The sequence below is a fragment of the Salmo salar genome, chromosome 16, assembly GCF_965601325.2.
Source record: "Salmo salar chromosome 16, fSalSal1, whole genome shotgun sequence".
Lineage (NCBI taxonomy): Eukaryota > Metazoa > Chordata > Actinopteri > Salmoniformes > Salmonidae > Salmo > Salmo salar.
In genome coordinates, this window is record NC_138306.1 from 49889610 (window position 1) to 49906737 (window position 17128).

At 42.4% G+C, this 17128-nt stretch overlaps 1 protein-coding gene across 3 annotated transcripts in view; it reads right to left on the reverse strand.

The window, feature by feature from the left end:
• Window positions 1-16647, reverse strand: part of LOC106574001 (nexilin) — a 29348-nt gene extending 12701 nt beyond the window's left edge. The window contains exons 1-7 of one of the 3 annotated variants that reach the window (XM_082962767.1): window positions 16489-16647; window positions 6261-6684; window positions 5423-5614; window positions 4716-4800; window positions 4302-4450; window positions 1138-1335; window positions 717-893 (exon numbers count right to left, since the gene is read on the reverse strand). In XM_082962767.1, coding sequence (XP_082818893.1) covers window positions 717-893; window positions 1138-1335; window positions 4302-4450; window positions 4716-4800; window positions 5423-5614; window positions 6261-6638 — 1179 coding nt within the window. In that variant the 5' untranslated portion in view covers window positions 6639-6684; window positions 16489-16647. Of the gene's footprint in view, window positions 1-716; window positions 894-1137; window positions 1336-4301; window positions 4451-4715; window positions 4801-5422; window positions 5615-6122; window positions 6685-16488 lie in introns of all 3 variants that reach the window. The other 2 variants (XM_014149492.3, XM_045697349.2) reach the window with 2 other exon arrangements.
• Window positions 16648-17128: the final 481 nt, after the last annotated feature.

Consider the following 17128-nt stretch of genomic DNA (forward strand, 5'->3'; position numbering starts at 1 on the left):
CCTTACAACAGGCCTACAAGCCCTCAGTCCAGCCTCTCTCAGCCTATTGGGGACAGTCTGAGCACTGATGGAGGGATTATGTGTTCCTGGTGTAGCTCGGCAGTTGTTGTTGCCATCCTGTACTTGTCCAGCAGGTGTGATGTTCGGATGTACCGATCCTGTGCAGGTGTTGTTACACGTGGTCTGCCACTGCGAGGACGATCAGCTGCCTGTTCTGTCTCCCTGTAGCACTGTAATAGGCGCCTACCATCTGTAAGCTGTTAGTGTCTTAACGACCATTCCACTGGTGCATGTTCATTAATTGTTTATGGTTCATTGAACAAGCATGGGAAACAGTGTTTAAACCCTTTACAATGAAGATATGCGTAGTTATTTGGATATTTACGAATTAGCTTTGAAACACAGGATCCAGAAAAAGTGACGTTTCTTTTTTTTGCTGAGTTTACATTACACAACAACAGTCAAGCTCTGACAGATACATTTTTTAAATTATTATCAAAGACAGCACAAGTCAACTTCAAAAGCACAAGAGGAAAGCACTGAATGTAAGGGTTTGCGAAGGGAATGTGCAGGGTTGACATGGAATGCCACTGCTAATTTACCTCCAAGGTTGATCTAGCACTGAAATACTGTATCTCAGCTCTCACAAGGAAAGAACAGGACATTGAAATGTGATGTGCTAATAAGTGAATAAGATATTTTATAAGATCAGTCACCATTTCCAGCTTGGCCTCCTCGAAGGCTTTCTTCTCGTCCTGCAGACGTTGTTTAGCCTCCCTCTCTGCCTGCTTTCTCAGGCATTCCTGCCTCTCCTTCTCAGCCTCCTCAAACGTCATTTTTAGCTTCCCAGGAGTCACCTGCTCCTTCTCTGTGGGCTGTTCGTCATCCTCATCCTGGTGTTGACACAATCATTCTACATCAGAGACCACCATATCCACATGAAGTATTGACACAGATAGAATATAATAGCTTTCGTGAAATATTAGATTTTCCTAGAAACACCTATGCTCAATCTACACCTAGACCACCATGAAGTATTGACACAGAAATAATGGTTTTCCTGAAATATTAGAATTCTATAAACAGCTATGCTGCCAGTCCTGCCGAAGCCTATGGGAGAGGTTCTCCTCAGCTCACCTGGACGACCGAGCTCCGCTTGGCCTCGCGGAAAGAGCGCCTGTTCTCGTTGTAGCGCTTCTTCTTCTCCTCCTCTGTCCTCTTCTTCTGCTCTTCCTCTCGGCTCTTCTCCAGGTCCTCAAAGTTCATCTTGATCCTGCCTGGCGGTCGTGACGGCTTTGCCGGCACCACACGGACCAGGATGGTGTCATCTCCCTCCTGACATAAATGGACAAATGCCATTGTTAGAAGAGTAAATTACAATAACATAAGATATGATAAGACAAGACAGTACTTCATTTAGCACATCAAACATTTGCAGTAGACCTGTCAGTGAATGTCAGCCCTAAGATAGGAGCGTCTAATTCGGTCAGCTAGCTGGGAGGCAGGGGCTAATTTAGACAGTCAGTGGTGTGGGAAACAGTTACCAGTCACATGCTGTTTACACCCGGCAGCCTCTGTGGCTCAAGCAGCAGCAGTAGAACTCATTAGCTCAGTTGTTTCTATCCCACTCAGTCAGTACTGGCTCCGATTGAAGCTACCTCCCAGGCTCATTAAACCAGGAAGATTTCCCCAAGTTTTCACTAACTTTTACAGTATAGGTACATGCAGTAGGTTGCAGTGAAAGGAGACAATGAAGAGATAGGTGTATCCAGCTTTCATCATGTTCAAGAGACAAATGACTGTAATTCAGTGGAGTAGAACTAATAACAACACTGTGTGAACAGTAAGCACTGAATATAAACAGACAATATCCATGCAGCCTGTCCATCCACAGACAAACCAAACGTATTTGCACAAAAAGGAAACCCTTTCAATAGGCTTTGTCAGAGTAACTATATTGGAACATCTCTGTAATTGCCCTGTGCCTAGATAGAAAGTGCATTCAAGACCACTCTTCCTTTAATTTAATTACATTAGAATTAGTCTAGTAGTAGTAAGTACAATGTAATTCCCTATCTAGTACAAGGTCATTAACATATTCATTAGAGTGATCCTGAAATGGCACGCAAAGGTTAGCAGGTGCCACAGGTGTATTAGCAGGTGTATTTCAATTGAATTTGAAAGAATAACATGAATGTTTTCTATTGTATACTAGAAATTTGCATTATAAATTTGAACAAATTTGAAATGTCAAAAAACGTGTTATTACTTGTAACCATCCAGTACCTTTTTGTATCTAGGTCAACATCGATTTGGTAACGAAGAACTGGCTTCAATCCAGTTTGGCATGGCTACAACTGCAGCTAGCCTAGCGTTAGACTCGGCTTCCAGGCTTCACTCACGTCATACCGAAGGTGAGATGAAAGCCCGTGGCAGAGGCTAGCCTAGCTTTAATGCACAGCTAGTGCTGAATGCTTCTTAAGCAGCCAGCCTATTTCAGTTTATGGCACATTCTATGGCCTGTATCTGAAGAAGGCTGTGTGATGACACATCTGAAGATTTATATGATATACACTACCTATCAAAAGTTTTACAACACTTACTCGTTCAAGGGTTTTCTTTATTTTCACAAATTTCTACATTGTAGAATAATAGTGAAGACATCAAAACTATAAACGTGTTAAACAAATCAAAATATATTTTATATTTGAAATTCTTCAAATAGCCCCCCTTTGCCTTGATGACAGCTTTGCACACACTTGGCATTCTCTCAACCAGCTTCACCTGGAATACTTTTCCAACAGTCTTGAAGGAGTTCCCACAAATGCTGAGCACTTGTTGGCTGTTTTTCCTTCAATCTGCAGTCCGACTCATCCCAAACCATCTCAATTTGGTTGAGGTCGGGGTATTGTGGAGGCCAGGTCATCTGATGCAGCACTCCATCACTCTCCTTCTTGGTCAAATAGCCCTCACACAGCCCGGAGGTGTGTTTTGGGTCATTGTACTGTTGAAAAACAAATGATAGTCCCACTAAGCCAAACCAGATGTGATGGCGCATCTCTGCAGAATGCTTTGGTAGCCATGCTGGTTAAATCACAGACAGTGTCACCAGCAAAGCACCCCCACATTATAACACCTCCTACATGCTATACGGTGGGAAATACACATGCGGAGATCATCCGTTCACCCACACCGCGTCTCACAAAGATACAGTGTTTGGAACCAAAAATATCCCAAAATATCCAATATTCCATCAGTCTGATGTCCATTGCTCGTGTTTCTTGGCCCAAGCAAGTCTCTTCTTATTGGTGTCCTTTAGTAGTGATTCCTTTGCAGCATTTCGACCATGAAGGCCTGATTCACGCAGTCTCCTCTGAACAGTTGATGTTGAGATGTGTCTGTTACTTGAACTCTGTGAAGCATTTATTTGGGCTGCAATTTCTGAGGCTGGTAACTCTAATGAACTTATCCTCTGCAGCAGAGGTAACTCTGGGTCTTCCATTCCTGTTGCGGTCCTCATGAAAGCCAGTTTCATCATAGCGCTTGATAGTAATGATAGACTGTCTTTTGTCTTTGCTTATTTGAGCTGTTCTTGCCATAATATAGACTTGCTCTTTTACCAAATATGGCTATCTTCTGTATACCCCCCTACCTTGTCACAACACAACTGATTGGCTCAAATGCATTAAGAAGGAAATAAATTATTTTAAGAAGGCACACCTGTTAATTTAAATGCATTCCAGGTGACTACCTCATGAAGCTGGTTAATAAGAGAATGCCAAGAGTCTGCAAAGCTGTCATTAAGGCAAAGGATGGCTACTCTGAAGAATCTCAAATATAAAATATTTGTTTTTTGTTTAACACTTTTTTGGTTACTACATGATTCCATATGTGTTATTTCATAGTTTTGATCTCTTCCCTATTATTCTACAATGTAGAAAATAGTAAAATAAAGAAAAACCCTTGAATGAGTTGGTGTTCTAAAACTTTTGACCGATACTGTATCTCTGATAGTATATACTGTATCAGACACGATATGTGCTCTCAGAGCTGCAATGGATTGCAGCACCACTCAAGTCCATTGCAGCACCTGTTAGCCATTCAAATGGCTCTTAAAATACATCATCCAGGTGGCAGTTGAGGATTACCTGACTGATTACACAGAGGTGGAGGCCAGTCCCTCAATGGGGGCAGCGATTGAGCAATCCAGCCCTGATGTACCACTTTCCTTATAGGCTACATTACAGTTACAGTACATTACAGTATACCTCTGTCCCAACGAAGGAATCCCGCAAGCTTACCTCTGCGGCTTTCTTGGCCAGCTCCTTCTGCATCTTCGCTTTCTCTATGATGTCCTGGGTGGCGCGCTTCTTCCTCTCCTCCTCCATCCGCTTCCTCTCCTCCTCTTGTCTCTGCTTCTCCATCTCGGCGAACTTCCCTTTCACGCTGCCTGTAGAGTGTAGACCCCACATGTTGATGATGAAACCGCGGTACAAACACCAGGGTCGTGTTCATTAGGCCCGCAATGTTTTACAACAGTTTGCAATGGAACATGACAATGAGCGTTAATTATAAAGTTCAGGTAGTCTCACCCTGTTTCAGTCTGTTTCCTTCCATTTGTTGCCTAATGAATACAACCCAATGGGTGAGATGAGGAATAGGACAGCACCCTCCTCCTCAGCCCTCTCCCAGCCCACCTGCCCCCCATTTCCTACCTGTGATCTTGGGGACGTAGGATTTCTCTATCTTGGCCGGCTTCACCTCCTCCTCCTCATCACTGGAGGCGAGTAGTTCTTTTATCTGTGGTGGATCAGAGGCAGAGCTTGGCTGAGAGGTTACCAGTTTATCTGGGATCATCTGCTCTGCACGCTGGCCACCCCAGGAGCCATGCTGGGCCCAGAAAGTACTCAAGGTCCTAATCTGGTAAAATAGCACGAGCATGTGACCCACAGGGAGGCCTCTGATTGGATCATGCGGTTGTGACATAGGGAGAGATCAACACTTATGCATCCGGTCTCTAAGAGTTGGCTACGACAGTACAGGGCGTTTTCTTCCCTCCTCCTGAGTATCAAGGTGTTCCACCCTTGTATCAGACTTTGCTTGTTTTACTATAATGTTTCCTGTGATACAGCTTGTAATAAAGGACAACATGCGTAAAATAGAAAATGTATTTAGTATGTTCTCAATTATCCCCATGTTTTGGGTATAAGTTTGCCCTAAATTGACATAAGCACAAACCAAGCACATCTATAACATAATTGGTAAGATATTTTAATAGAATGTTGCGATTTTTTTGTGCAAAGTGATATGATGCTGATATGAGTTTTCCAATACACCTACACTGCTGTTGTTCAGGCTCGTGCTCCATGCCATGCAGGTTACAGTTAGTTGGGGTTATCTCTCTCGGTGTTTGACCTCCGACCTGTTGCTTCCTGCGGTTGTATTCCCTCTCCTTGACGTACTGCTCCTTCCTTTTCTGGTGCTCCTCTAGGCTCCTCCTACTGTTGCGCTCCTCCCTGGCCTTCTGCATGGCCTCAAACTTGTTCTTCACGTCAGCCTTACCGATCTGGGGCACGTAGCTCCTGGCCACCGGCTTTTTGGAGCTCAGAAGTCTCTGGAGTAAGACGAAAATACAATAAATGAATTGCTAAGGTTCATATATAGGAGTGTGGTTCTCAGATCTAAAAGAGACGTTTTGAATAGTGCTATTTAGCTAAACGTTGCAGAAACTTTATGAAAGATCTAAAGGCCGTCAATCCCTAATGCAAGGATAGGTAACTTTGATAGGGGTGGGGGCCACAAAAAATCTGAACTCATCATGAGGGGCCGCAGTGGCTAGCGGGTCTGCGTACCCAAATTCTTACCCACACGTAGTCAGAGCCGGCCCTAGACTTTTGGGGGCCCTAAGCAAAATTTGATCCACGAGCCTACAAAAGGGGGGCGTTACGGCCCGCAGCCAGGCCAGTTGCCCATCCCTGCCCTAGTGTAACATCTGTGGTTGACTCAGCAACGTGCTTCACTTCAGATTGACTCTTTTGAATGGTATCCAAAAGCAAAGTACATATCACATATATCCATTTCAACTGTTGATAGCAGGATGAACACCCAGGGCCGTGCCTCACCTCTTGTTTCAGAGCCACCTCAGATACGTTCTGTGACTGGTCCTTCTCTTCTTTCTCTGACTCATCGTTCATGTCATGTGCCACTCCATTTTGTGCCACATCGTTCTTATCCTTCCTGGATCTTGACCTTTGCCTTACCTTGTCCTTAACTCTATAATTTTCTTTGTGCTCCACATCATTCCTGTCGTGTGCCTCATCTTCTTCCTCCTCCTCTTCCTCGGGCTCTGTGTGAACCTCATCCTCTTCGGTGTGAACTTCTTCCTCATTGTCGCTGTGCGCCTCATTCTTTTCTTGTGCCTCATCATGTTCGTCATGGGACACATCGTTATTTTTGTATGCCTCATCATGCTTGTCGTGTTCCACATCATCCTCTTTGTGTCCCACACGGCCATGCAACTCGTTCATGTCGTCGTTGTTCTCTTTATCACTCATTTCGTGTGCTTCATCACACATATCATGTGCCACATCAGTCATGTCGTATGCGACATCAGCAATATTTTGTGCCACCTCAGTCATGTTCACGCCACGCTGACAAATTAACAGGGCCCTCTTCAAATGTTACCTGTCAAAGAAATAAAAACACCATTATGGTATGGTACAATAACAACAAACATCTTTCTCTTCACATAATCATGTATTATTCATAATTTACAGTGCATTCGGAAAGTATTCAGACCCCTTCCCCTTTTCCAAATTGTTTTAAGATACAGCCATATTCTTAAATGTATTAATCTACACACAATAATACCCTATCATGACAAAGTGGGAAAAAAAACATAAATACCTTATTTACATAAGTATTCAGACCCTTTGCTATGATACTCAAAATTGAGCTCAGGTGCATCCTGTTTCCACTGATCATCCTTGAGATGTTTCTACAACTTGATGGGAGTCCACCTGTGGTCAATTCAATTGATTGGACATGATTTGGAAAGACACACACCTGTCTATATAAGATCCCACAGTTGACAGTGCATGTCAGAGCAAAAACCAAGTCATGAGTTCAAAGGAATTGTCCGTCTCGGTCCGAGACAGGATTGTGTCGAGGCACAGATCAGGGGAAGGGTAACAAAACATTTCTGCAGCTTTGAAGGTCCCCAAGAACACAGTGGCCTCCATCATTCTTAAATTAAAGAAGTTTGGAACCACTTAGACTTCTTAGAGCTGGCCCGACCCGGCCAAACTGAGCAACCGCGGGAGAAGGGTCTTGGTCAGGGACGCGACCAAGAACCCGATGGTCACTCTGAGAGAGCTCTAGAGTTCCTCTGTGGAGAGGTGAGAACCTTCCAGAAGGACAACCATCTCTGCAGCACTTCACCAATCAGGCCTTTATGGTAGAGTGGCCAGACGGAAGCCATTTCTCAGTAAAAGGCACATAACAGCCCGCTTGGAGTTTTCCAAAAGCCCCCTAAAGGACTCTCAGACCATGAGAAACAAGATGCTCTGGTCTGATGAAACCAAGATTGAACCCTTTGGCCTGAATGCCAAGCGTCACATCTGGAGGAAACCTGGCACCATCCCTACAGTGAAGCATGGTGGTGGCAGCATCATGCTGTGGGGATGTTTTTCAGCAGCTGGGAGACTAGTCAGGATCGAGGCATGATTGAACGGAGCAAAGTACAGAGAGATCCTTGATGAAAACCTGCTCCATAGCGCTCAGGACCTCAGCCAAGACAACGCAGGAGTGGCTTCGGAACAAGTCTCTGAATGTCCTTGAGTGGCCCAGCCAGAGCCCGGGCTTGAACCTGATCGAACATCTCTGCAGAGACCTGAAAATAGCTGTGCAGCGACGCTCCCCATCCAACCTGGCAGAGCTTGAGAGGATCTGCAGAGAAGAATGGGAGAAACTCCCCAAATACAGGTGTGCCAAGCCCAAGAAGACTCGAGGCTGTAATCGCTGCCGAAGATTCTTCAACAAAGTACTGAGTAAAGGGTCTAAATACTTATGTAAATGTATTATTTTCAAAAGGTATTATATATACACTGCTCAAAAAAATAAAGGGAACACTTAAACAACACAATGTAACTCCAAGTCAATCACACTTCTGTGAAGTCAAACTGTCCACTTAGGAAGCAACACTGATTGACAATAAATTTCACATGCTGTTGTGCAAATGGAATAGACAACGGGTGGAAATTATAGGCAATTAGCAAGACACCCCCAATAAAGGAGTGGTTCTGCAGGTGGGGACCACAGACCATTTCTCAGTTCCTATGCTTCCTGGCTGATGTTTTGGTCACTTTTGAATGCTGGCAGTGCTTTCACTCTAGTGGTAGCATGAGACGGAGTCTACAACCCACATAAGTGGCTCAGGTAGTGCAGCTCATCCAGGATGGCACATCAATGCGAGCTGTGGCAAGAAGGTTTGCTGTGTCTGTCAGCGTAGTGTCCAGAGCATGGCGGCGCTACCAGGAGACAGGCCAGTACATCAGGAGACGTGGAGGAGGCCGTAGGAGGGCAACAACCCAGCAGCAGGACCGCTACCTCCGCCTTTGTGCAAGGAGGAGCAGGAGGAGCACTGCCAGAGCCCTGCAAAATGACATCCAGCAGGCCACAAATGTGCATGTGTCTGCTCAAACGGTCAGAAACAGACTCCATGAGGGTGGTATAAGGGCCCGACGTCCACAGGTGGGGGTTGTGCTTACAGCCCAACACCGTGCAGGACGTTTGGCATTTGCCAGAGAACACCAAGATTGGCAAATTCGCCACTGGCGCCCTGTGCTCTTCACAGATGAAAGCAGGTTCACACTGAGCACATGTGACAGATGTGACAGAGTCTGGAGACGCCGTGGAGAACGTTCTGCTGCCTGCAACATCCTCCAGCATGACCGGTTTGGCGGTGGGTCAGTCATGGTGTGGGGTGGCATTTCTTTGGGGGGCCGCACAGCCCATGTGCTCGCCAGAGGTAGCCTGACTGCCATTAGGTACCGAGATGAGATCCTCAGACCCCTTGTGAGACCATATGCTGGTGCGGTTGGCCCTGGGTTCCTCCTAATGCAAGACAATGCTAGACCTCATGTGGCTGGAGTGTGTCAGCAGTTCCTGCAAGAGGAAGGCATTGATGCTATGGACTGGCCCACCCGTTCCCCAGACCTGAATCCAATTGAGCACATCTGGGACATCATGTCTCGCTCCATCCACCAACGCCACGTTGCACCACAGACTGTCCAGGAGTTAGCGGATGCTTTAGTCCAGGTCTGGGAGGAGATCCCTCAGGAGACCATCCGCCACCTCATCAGGAGCATGCCCAGGCGTTGTAGAGAGGTCATACAGGCACGTGGAGGCCACACACACTACTGAGCCTCATTTTGACTTGTTTTAAGGACATTACATCAAAGTTGAATTAGCCTGTAGTGTGGTTTTCCACTTTAATTTTGAGTGTGACTCCAAATCCAGACCTCCATGGGTTGATAAATTGGATTTCCATTGATTATTTTTGTATGATTTTGTTGTCAGCACATTCAACTATGTAAAGAAAAAAGTATTTAATAAGATTATTTCATTCATTCAGATCTAGGATGTGTTATTTTAGTGTTCCCTTTATTTTTTTGAGCAGTATACTTTCCGAATGCACTGTACATCTCTTTCTTGCCTTCTCAAGTTATACCATTTTTGTTCCTTTAATCATTTTTGTCCGCAACATCAACTCCTAAGGCTGCTCCCCCACTAGATAGCACCGCCACCAGACAGTGTCTTCTCAGTTTCACCATGCTTGGGACCGGGTCTGTGTCGCACCAAACGCCGGGCGTCACAGACACAGGGAATCTTCCATTTTCGTTACTCCACCACTCCAACACTTCGCCACGGTCTGAATACTTATGTGATATTTCATTTTTTTTATTTTGTATAAATTAGCAAACATTTCTAAAAACCTGTTTTTGCTTTGTCATTATGGGGTACTGTGTGTAGATTGATGAGGGGAAAAAAACGATTTAGTCCATTTTAGAATAAGGCTGTAACTTAACAAAATGTGGAAAAAGTCAAGGGGTCTGAATACTTTACAAATGCACTGTATATCCCTTACAGGAAGATAAAAAATATACAGTTTGTAAAAGTAATCCAATCTATCAGTAATTTGATTTATTGGACCCGTTACTGAGATGGTTTTTCCAGTTTAGATGATTGAGGTCGTCTCAGTATTCAATCTTCCCTATCCTGGTAGTCATGCCGAATGCGAATACGGGTGATTAACATTTGCACTTGTTGGATATCCTAACTCTGGCTGGATTCCAATAGGAATTACACGTCACTTTGCAAGCCAGCATAATGTGATTTGCAGGCCTAATGTGACCTGTCAACCAGGATTTGCTCTAACACCACTGTGTTAGGGTATAACTAGGGCCTCAAAGAAAGGCCTTATGACGTATATAATCTATTGTCATAAATAATAACATTTTAAAGGCTAATAAGGCTGGGGGAACCATTCATAGCAGTTCCAAGAATAATCTTTAGATGATAAAATGGTTCTTGGTATGACCCTTTGTAGACGGTTCTAAGCAGAACCTCTCATACAGGGTTCTAGGCAGAACTACACTGAACAAAAATATAAATGCAGCATGTAAAGTGTTGGTCCCATGTTCATGAGCTGAAATAAAAAATCACAGAAATGTTCCATTTGCACAAATTTTCACACTTATTTCTCTCAAATTTTGTGCACAAATATGTTTACATCCCTGTTAGTGAGCACTTGTCCTTAGCTAAAATAATCCATCCACCTGACAGGTGTGGCGAATCAAGAAGCTAATTAAACAGCATGATTGTTCCACAGGTGCACCTTGTGCGGGGATAATAAAAGGTCACTTTAAAATGTCATTTTTTTTCACACAACACAAATATTTATGTCTGTAATAAAGCCATTTTGTTGGTGAAAATTCATTCTGATTGGCTGGGCCTGACTCCCCAGTGGGTGGGCCTGGCTTTCAAGTGGGTGGGCCTATGCCCTCCAAGGACCACCCATGGCTGCACCCCTGCCCAGTCATGTAAAATCCATAGATTAGGGCCTAATGAATTTATTTCAATTGACTGATTTCCTTCTATGAACTATAACTCTGTAAAATCTTTAAAATTGTTGCATATTGAGTTTATATTTTTGTTCAGTATATATACAGGTTGTTGGTTCTTTGAAGAACCATCCATAGAGGGTTCTAGAAAGGGTTCTACCCAGCACCAAAAATGGTTCCGCTATGGGGACAAACTGAAGAGTGTACCCTACATATATTTATACTGTACAACAAACAAAGTGTACTGTGAAGCACTTTGTGATAACTGCTGTAAAAAAGCTCTATAAAATACATGCGATTGATCGATACCCTACAGAATATCACATGATAAATATCTATTTTTTTGCAGAGCAGCTGGAGTTTTGCGGGTGTCAGTTTGGGGAGGCAGGCACCTCATGGCTGCTGCAGTTTGGGGAAGGAAAGGGGTGCTCGTCCTCCACCTCCTCCCCTCAGTATGCTGAGCCACAGCACATTATGCAGGGCCAGGACACTAAGTATAGCCCGCTTGTGTGTCCAGGCCATGTGTTCATGGCTATTTCTGATGAGTGGTATGCGGTTGGACTGAGCGAGGGTCGGTAGCCACATGTCACCCAACAGACCCTTGACAAAACATAAGACTTAGTACCAGCCTCAGTACCAGACTTAATACCAGCCTTAGTACCACACTTATTAACAGCCTTAGTGCCAGCCTTAATACCAGCCTTAGTACCAGCCTTAGTACCAGACTTAGTACCAGACTTAGTACCAGACTTAGTAACAGACTTAGTAACAGCCTTAGTAACAGCCTTAGTAACAGCCTTAGTAACAGCCTTAGTACCAGACTTCATACCAGACTTCAGTACCAGACCTTAGTACCAGCCTTAGTAACAGCCTTAGTAACAGCCTTAGTACCAGACTTAATACCAGACTTAGTAACAGCCTTAGTACCAGCCTTAGTACCAGACTTAGTAACAGCCTTAGTACCAGACTTAGTACCAGACTTAGTACCAGACTTAGTACCAGCCTTAGTAACAGATTTAGTACCAGACCTTATACCAGACCTTATACCAGCCTTAGTAACAGACTTAGTACCAGCCTTAGTACCAGCCTTAGTACCAGACTTAGTACCAGATTTAGTAACAGATTTAGTAACAGATTTAGTAACAGACTTAATACCAGCCTTAGTACCAGACTTAATACCAGACTTAATACCAGACCTTATACCAGCCTTAGTACCAGACTTAGTAACAGCCTTAGTACCAGACTTAGTACCAGATTTAGTAACAGATTTAGTAACAGACATAATACCAGCCTTAATACCAGACTTAATACCAGACTTAATACCAGTCTTAGTACCAGCCTTAGTAGCAGATTTAGTCCCAGACAATCGGATGAGCAAGAGATAATTTGGCCATAGAATCATCAGACACCAGAAAGGTTACTGTTTATCAATGTGTTAGAAATCTAAGCTAAATGTAGAATGTATTCTCATCAATTCACTTGGTAATGATACTGAAGTAAACAGTCAGGGAGGTTTGGGGTTAACAAAGTGCTTAATAAAAAGAGACAGGCCATCAAATAACATTTGATTGATTTCATTGATTCATGGATTGAAAACTTGAAGGGTAGACCTAAATGTACCAAATGTTGATTTGTTGATTAACAGGCCTACTTAATTAACAGTGTATAGTTAGATCAATCTCGCATTACACACCTGATGAACAGCTGCGTTGGCACATATTACAGCAATTACTTTGATTGCGACAACTACTATGATGTTGATGGTGTGGATTACCAGTCTGAAGGTTGAGAACAGAGAGAGTAACAGGTAATTAACTTGATTTTACCAAAATATGAATAACTCAAGACTACTTTCTAAGAGGTTATCTCGACTGGCTATGTTTCCCTCTGTCCAATGAACCATTAGACTGGGTTCAGAACGTCTGTCACAGCTGTGGAGCTGGTCAACAGACTGCACTGCCCTCTTCAATCCAGCTGTGATAACCAGGCATGATAATAAAGTCTATAATTACTATAAATTAAATAAATATACCTTTTTTATCACAATATTGTGTCTGTGCAAATCACAAATGGACAAAATGGCACAATTTGGGGAAACAGTAAGGAAACACAATGTCCAAGTCACCATCTCTCTACAAAGAAGTTGTAGGCCTTTGCCAAAATACAATATAATTTAATGCATTTTTATAATACACTGTTAAAATGAAGTGCTTTGTGGCAGCTGAGCTGCCACCAACTTGAAGGAGACAGCACTTTAACTTTGTTGGAGTATTGAAAAACATCATCCTGAGAAGTTTTGAAACGTTACATGGTGCAACACCTTGCCAGGGACTAGGAACACTAACAGAAAAGGATGAAAACACTATTTTGGTGTTTTGAGTCCAATTTAGTGCAGAATTGGTGCAGTTTCCTCTCTCTTAAGCTTTCAAACAGCATTCTGATGATTTGAATCCTGTCCAGTGCAGAATTAAATCCCTTCGCCTGGTGTCTTGAAGTCTAACATTGTTTTATGCATTTGCTATTATATACCACTTCAGCAGGCACTGTCAAGCAAAGTGTTCAAACCACCAGCAGTAACTACAGGTTAAACTGAAAGAACTGAAGATTCAACACTAGTGTTTTCCATTGCCAAGCTTGAATGTGGAAATGGATGTTGTCCTCATTGACCGTCATTTGTCTGATGGTTTTGATATGCGTTCATCATGATCCATTACACCTCATGGCACAACAAGCGTAATACTAATATAGAAACATACTTTTCTTTCTTCAAACGCGCATACAACACTGTGTGAAAGAATCATAAAGTCTAAACATTTTGAATTACCCACAATCCTCTAAAAACAGAGTCACGTTGTCACGCCCTGACCTGAGAGAGAGGGTTTGTTTCTCTATGTGGTTAGGTCAGGGTGTGGGGTGGGGTGGGCATTCTATGTGTTGTATTTCTTTGTGTTGGGCCGCGTATGGTTCCTAACCAGAGGCAGCTGTCTATCGTTGAGTCTGATTAGGAACCATACTTAGGCAGCCTGTTTTTCCTTTGGGTTTTGTGGGTAGTTGTTTTCCGTTTAGTTGTAAGTACCTGACGGAACTGTCTGCTGTAATTTTTTGTTTAATTTGTAAAGTGTTCATTTCTTTCATTAAACTCAAGATGAACATATTCCACGCTGCACCTTGGCCTACTCACTTTGACGCCTGTGACACACGTGGCGAGATAGGAAATGCAAGGAGATTAAAACCAGACTTCCAATGAGTTCAGTCACTCAATTGTCTCTCTTTTTGGTTATCCTCATGAAAGATACATTTTGAGCAACATATTAAGTTGGATTTACCTTATTTTAGGGTGTACTAAGCTAACATATGGAATTGTTTTAAGATGGGCATACAATGCATTGTTTAGCTATTTCATTTTGAATGTTAGGACCCCTTCGGGGATAGAATTTTTTTTATATTTTATCAAATATATTTTTTTATATTGAATTTGGCATTTACTACTATAGCCCATAGAAACACATTGAATAACACATTTATAAATGGCAAACAATTATTCTGAAGAAGGCCATTGAAGGCCCGAAATGTCAATCTTTTAAACTTATCTAATAAAACTAAGAATGTTGAATGGTGAGCGAGCGTTGTGCTTCTTCCTGTCCAAGTAAGACAGTCAAAAAATGTATCATAAGGTTTTGAAGTGTATTTCCTATATCTAGGAGATATAAGAAAACTCAGGAAATATTTTGGGATGTTTTGGACACATATTTAACCCCTTATTTTTGTTGGCACAATCCATTAGTTTGTATGGGCTACCTTCAGATGAGTCTCATGACACTTGTGAGGGTCGTAGAGTAAAATGGAGAACTCTGTCGTGGGATTTTTTTTATTATGGTAGTTATGAAATGACAGAGGGGATACAGATAGTGGGAGAAACAGTGGGAGTGAGAGAAACAGATTGAAGGGTTGGAGTTGGGATTTTAACCCCGGTCATCGGTGAGGAGAGGGCTGACCTGTCTAAATCGGGTGCGTTACCAATAGAGAACGGGCTCTGCATGACTTGCATACATTTTTATTAATTATATGTTGGTTATTCTTCTTGTCAATTTCAGTTCACTCCAGAATTATTTTTACAGTGTGGTTGAGTTGGCAAACTTTTACAAAATGTACCAATTTACTGCCTCGTAGGCCCCTATCATCAATCAATATTCAGGCTATGAACCATTTGCTTTTCAAAACCATTGACTGTATAAGAAACACAGGTTTTGTGTTTTGCTGCTGCCTTTTACATGCACTGAAACATCTTAAAAACACCAATATTCAGGTTGAAATGCATCTTCCGCATTCAACCTAACCCCTCTGAACCAATCACCACCCACAACAGAAGTTGTTTGCGGCTAACTGCCTTGATCAAAGGCAGTACAGCAGATTTTAACACCTTGCCGGCTCAGAGATTTGAACCAGCAACCTTTTGGTTACTGGCCCAACACAATTAACCGCTGGGCTACCTGCCACCCTCTAGAACCACTTTGGGTGTTTCAGAGTACTACATTTCTGTTTTAAAACACATTCTGTGTACTGAAACACTTAGATTATGTTTATCTTCAAACACCCTCCAAACATCAGATATCGGCTTAGGTGCATTACTTTTTATGGTTTCATTACACAATTATGATTTCGGAAGACTTTCTATTTTTACAGTGTATTGTTGAAGCACTTCAATATGGTATATGAACGTAAGTATCTTACTGTATCAATTATGACCTTTACAGGTTGGCAAAAAATAATCAAAAGGTATTAATTACCCTAAATGTGATCTACAGGCTATTGCATTACCCTGATATAGTTACACTCATAAATACTTTTCTTGACCACACAATTCATGGAAGGATTTGTGTAGATTAACTTGAACTGCTATATCATCGTTGACCAATAATACATTTAGGCCTGGCAAGTCAAGTCCTATTTTTGGTTAATAGTACACTCAGCTGCCACTAACTACCATGACAAGGTGCTAGAACAATCTGTGTATATAAAAAAAAGGATTTCTTTGTTTGATGTTTGCTCATGTTAGCCCTTTTATGCTGGAGTAAACCAAACTATCATCATCTTTTATTTTACAGCTAAATAAAACAGCTGAATGTCAAAGCAAAGTCAACTAGGCTTGACTGAAATATATCACTTTCAATATTTCAATTTTTTTTATTACTAAATTATATTTTGCTTAGTCTTCTGAATAGCATTATGTTCTCCTTCACGTTACAAATCTCAATTTCCAGATCAACCATTGAGAGGCAAAATGTAAACTCTCCCCAACAGGTGAATCTTAAGATCCACATAAAAGACATTATCTTAAAGTAAAGTTTTGCAGGAAAAAGTTTACCTGTTTCAGTGTAATATCCTCCTTATTTTAGGACTTTTCTGTGCAGATAGTGGATTAAAACAAATGTAATGTCAAGTATAGAAAACCCAATTTGTCAAAGCACGGAGAAGCCTGCGCGCGTTCACGACTCAAAGTCTAATGGGTGAGGTCAAGTATCCGCCACCAGCTTTCATGAAAGTACCGCTACTTTGGCCGTCTACCGCATTCCGCGCGCGCCAGCTTCAGCTGTCGCCTCAAATACGCATGGTCCTTCCTGTTCGCTCAACACAGATACAGCTGCAGTTTTCTCTGCCATTAAAGCAGACACACAGTATTTTTATCTGCAAAATTATATTCCCTGCCATTGGAAAAATTATTTTGTGAGTAAATGTATACATTTTAATAAACGATTTAACCTACCTTTCGTTGGCTTGTTTTCTTTTTGCAATAGCACTACTACCACTTATACTGCTACTACTACTACTTCTGCTACTGCTACTGCTACTGCTACTACTATTGCTACTACTACTGCTGCTACTACTACTACTACTACTACTACTGATACTACTACTGCTACTACTACTACTACTACTACTACTACTACTTCTGCTACTGCTATTACTATTGCTACTACTACTGCTGCTACTACTACTACTACCCC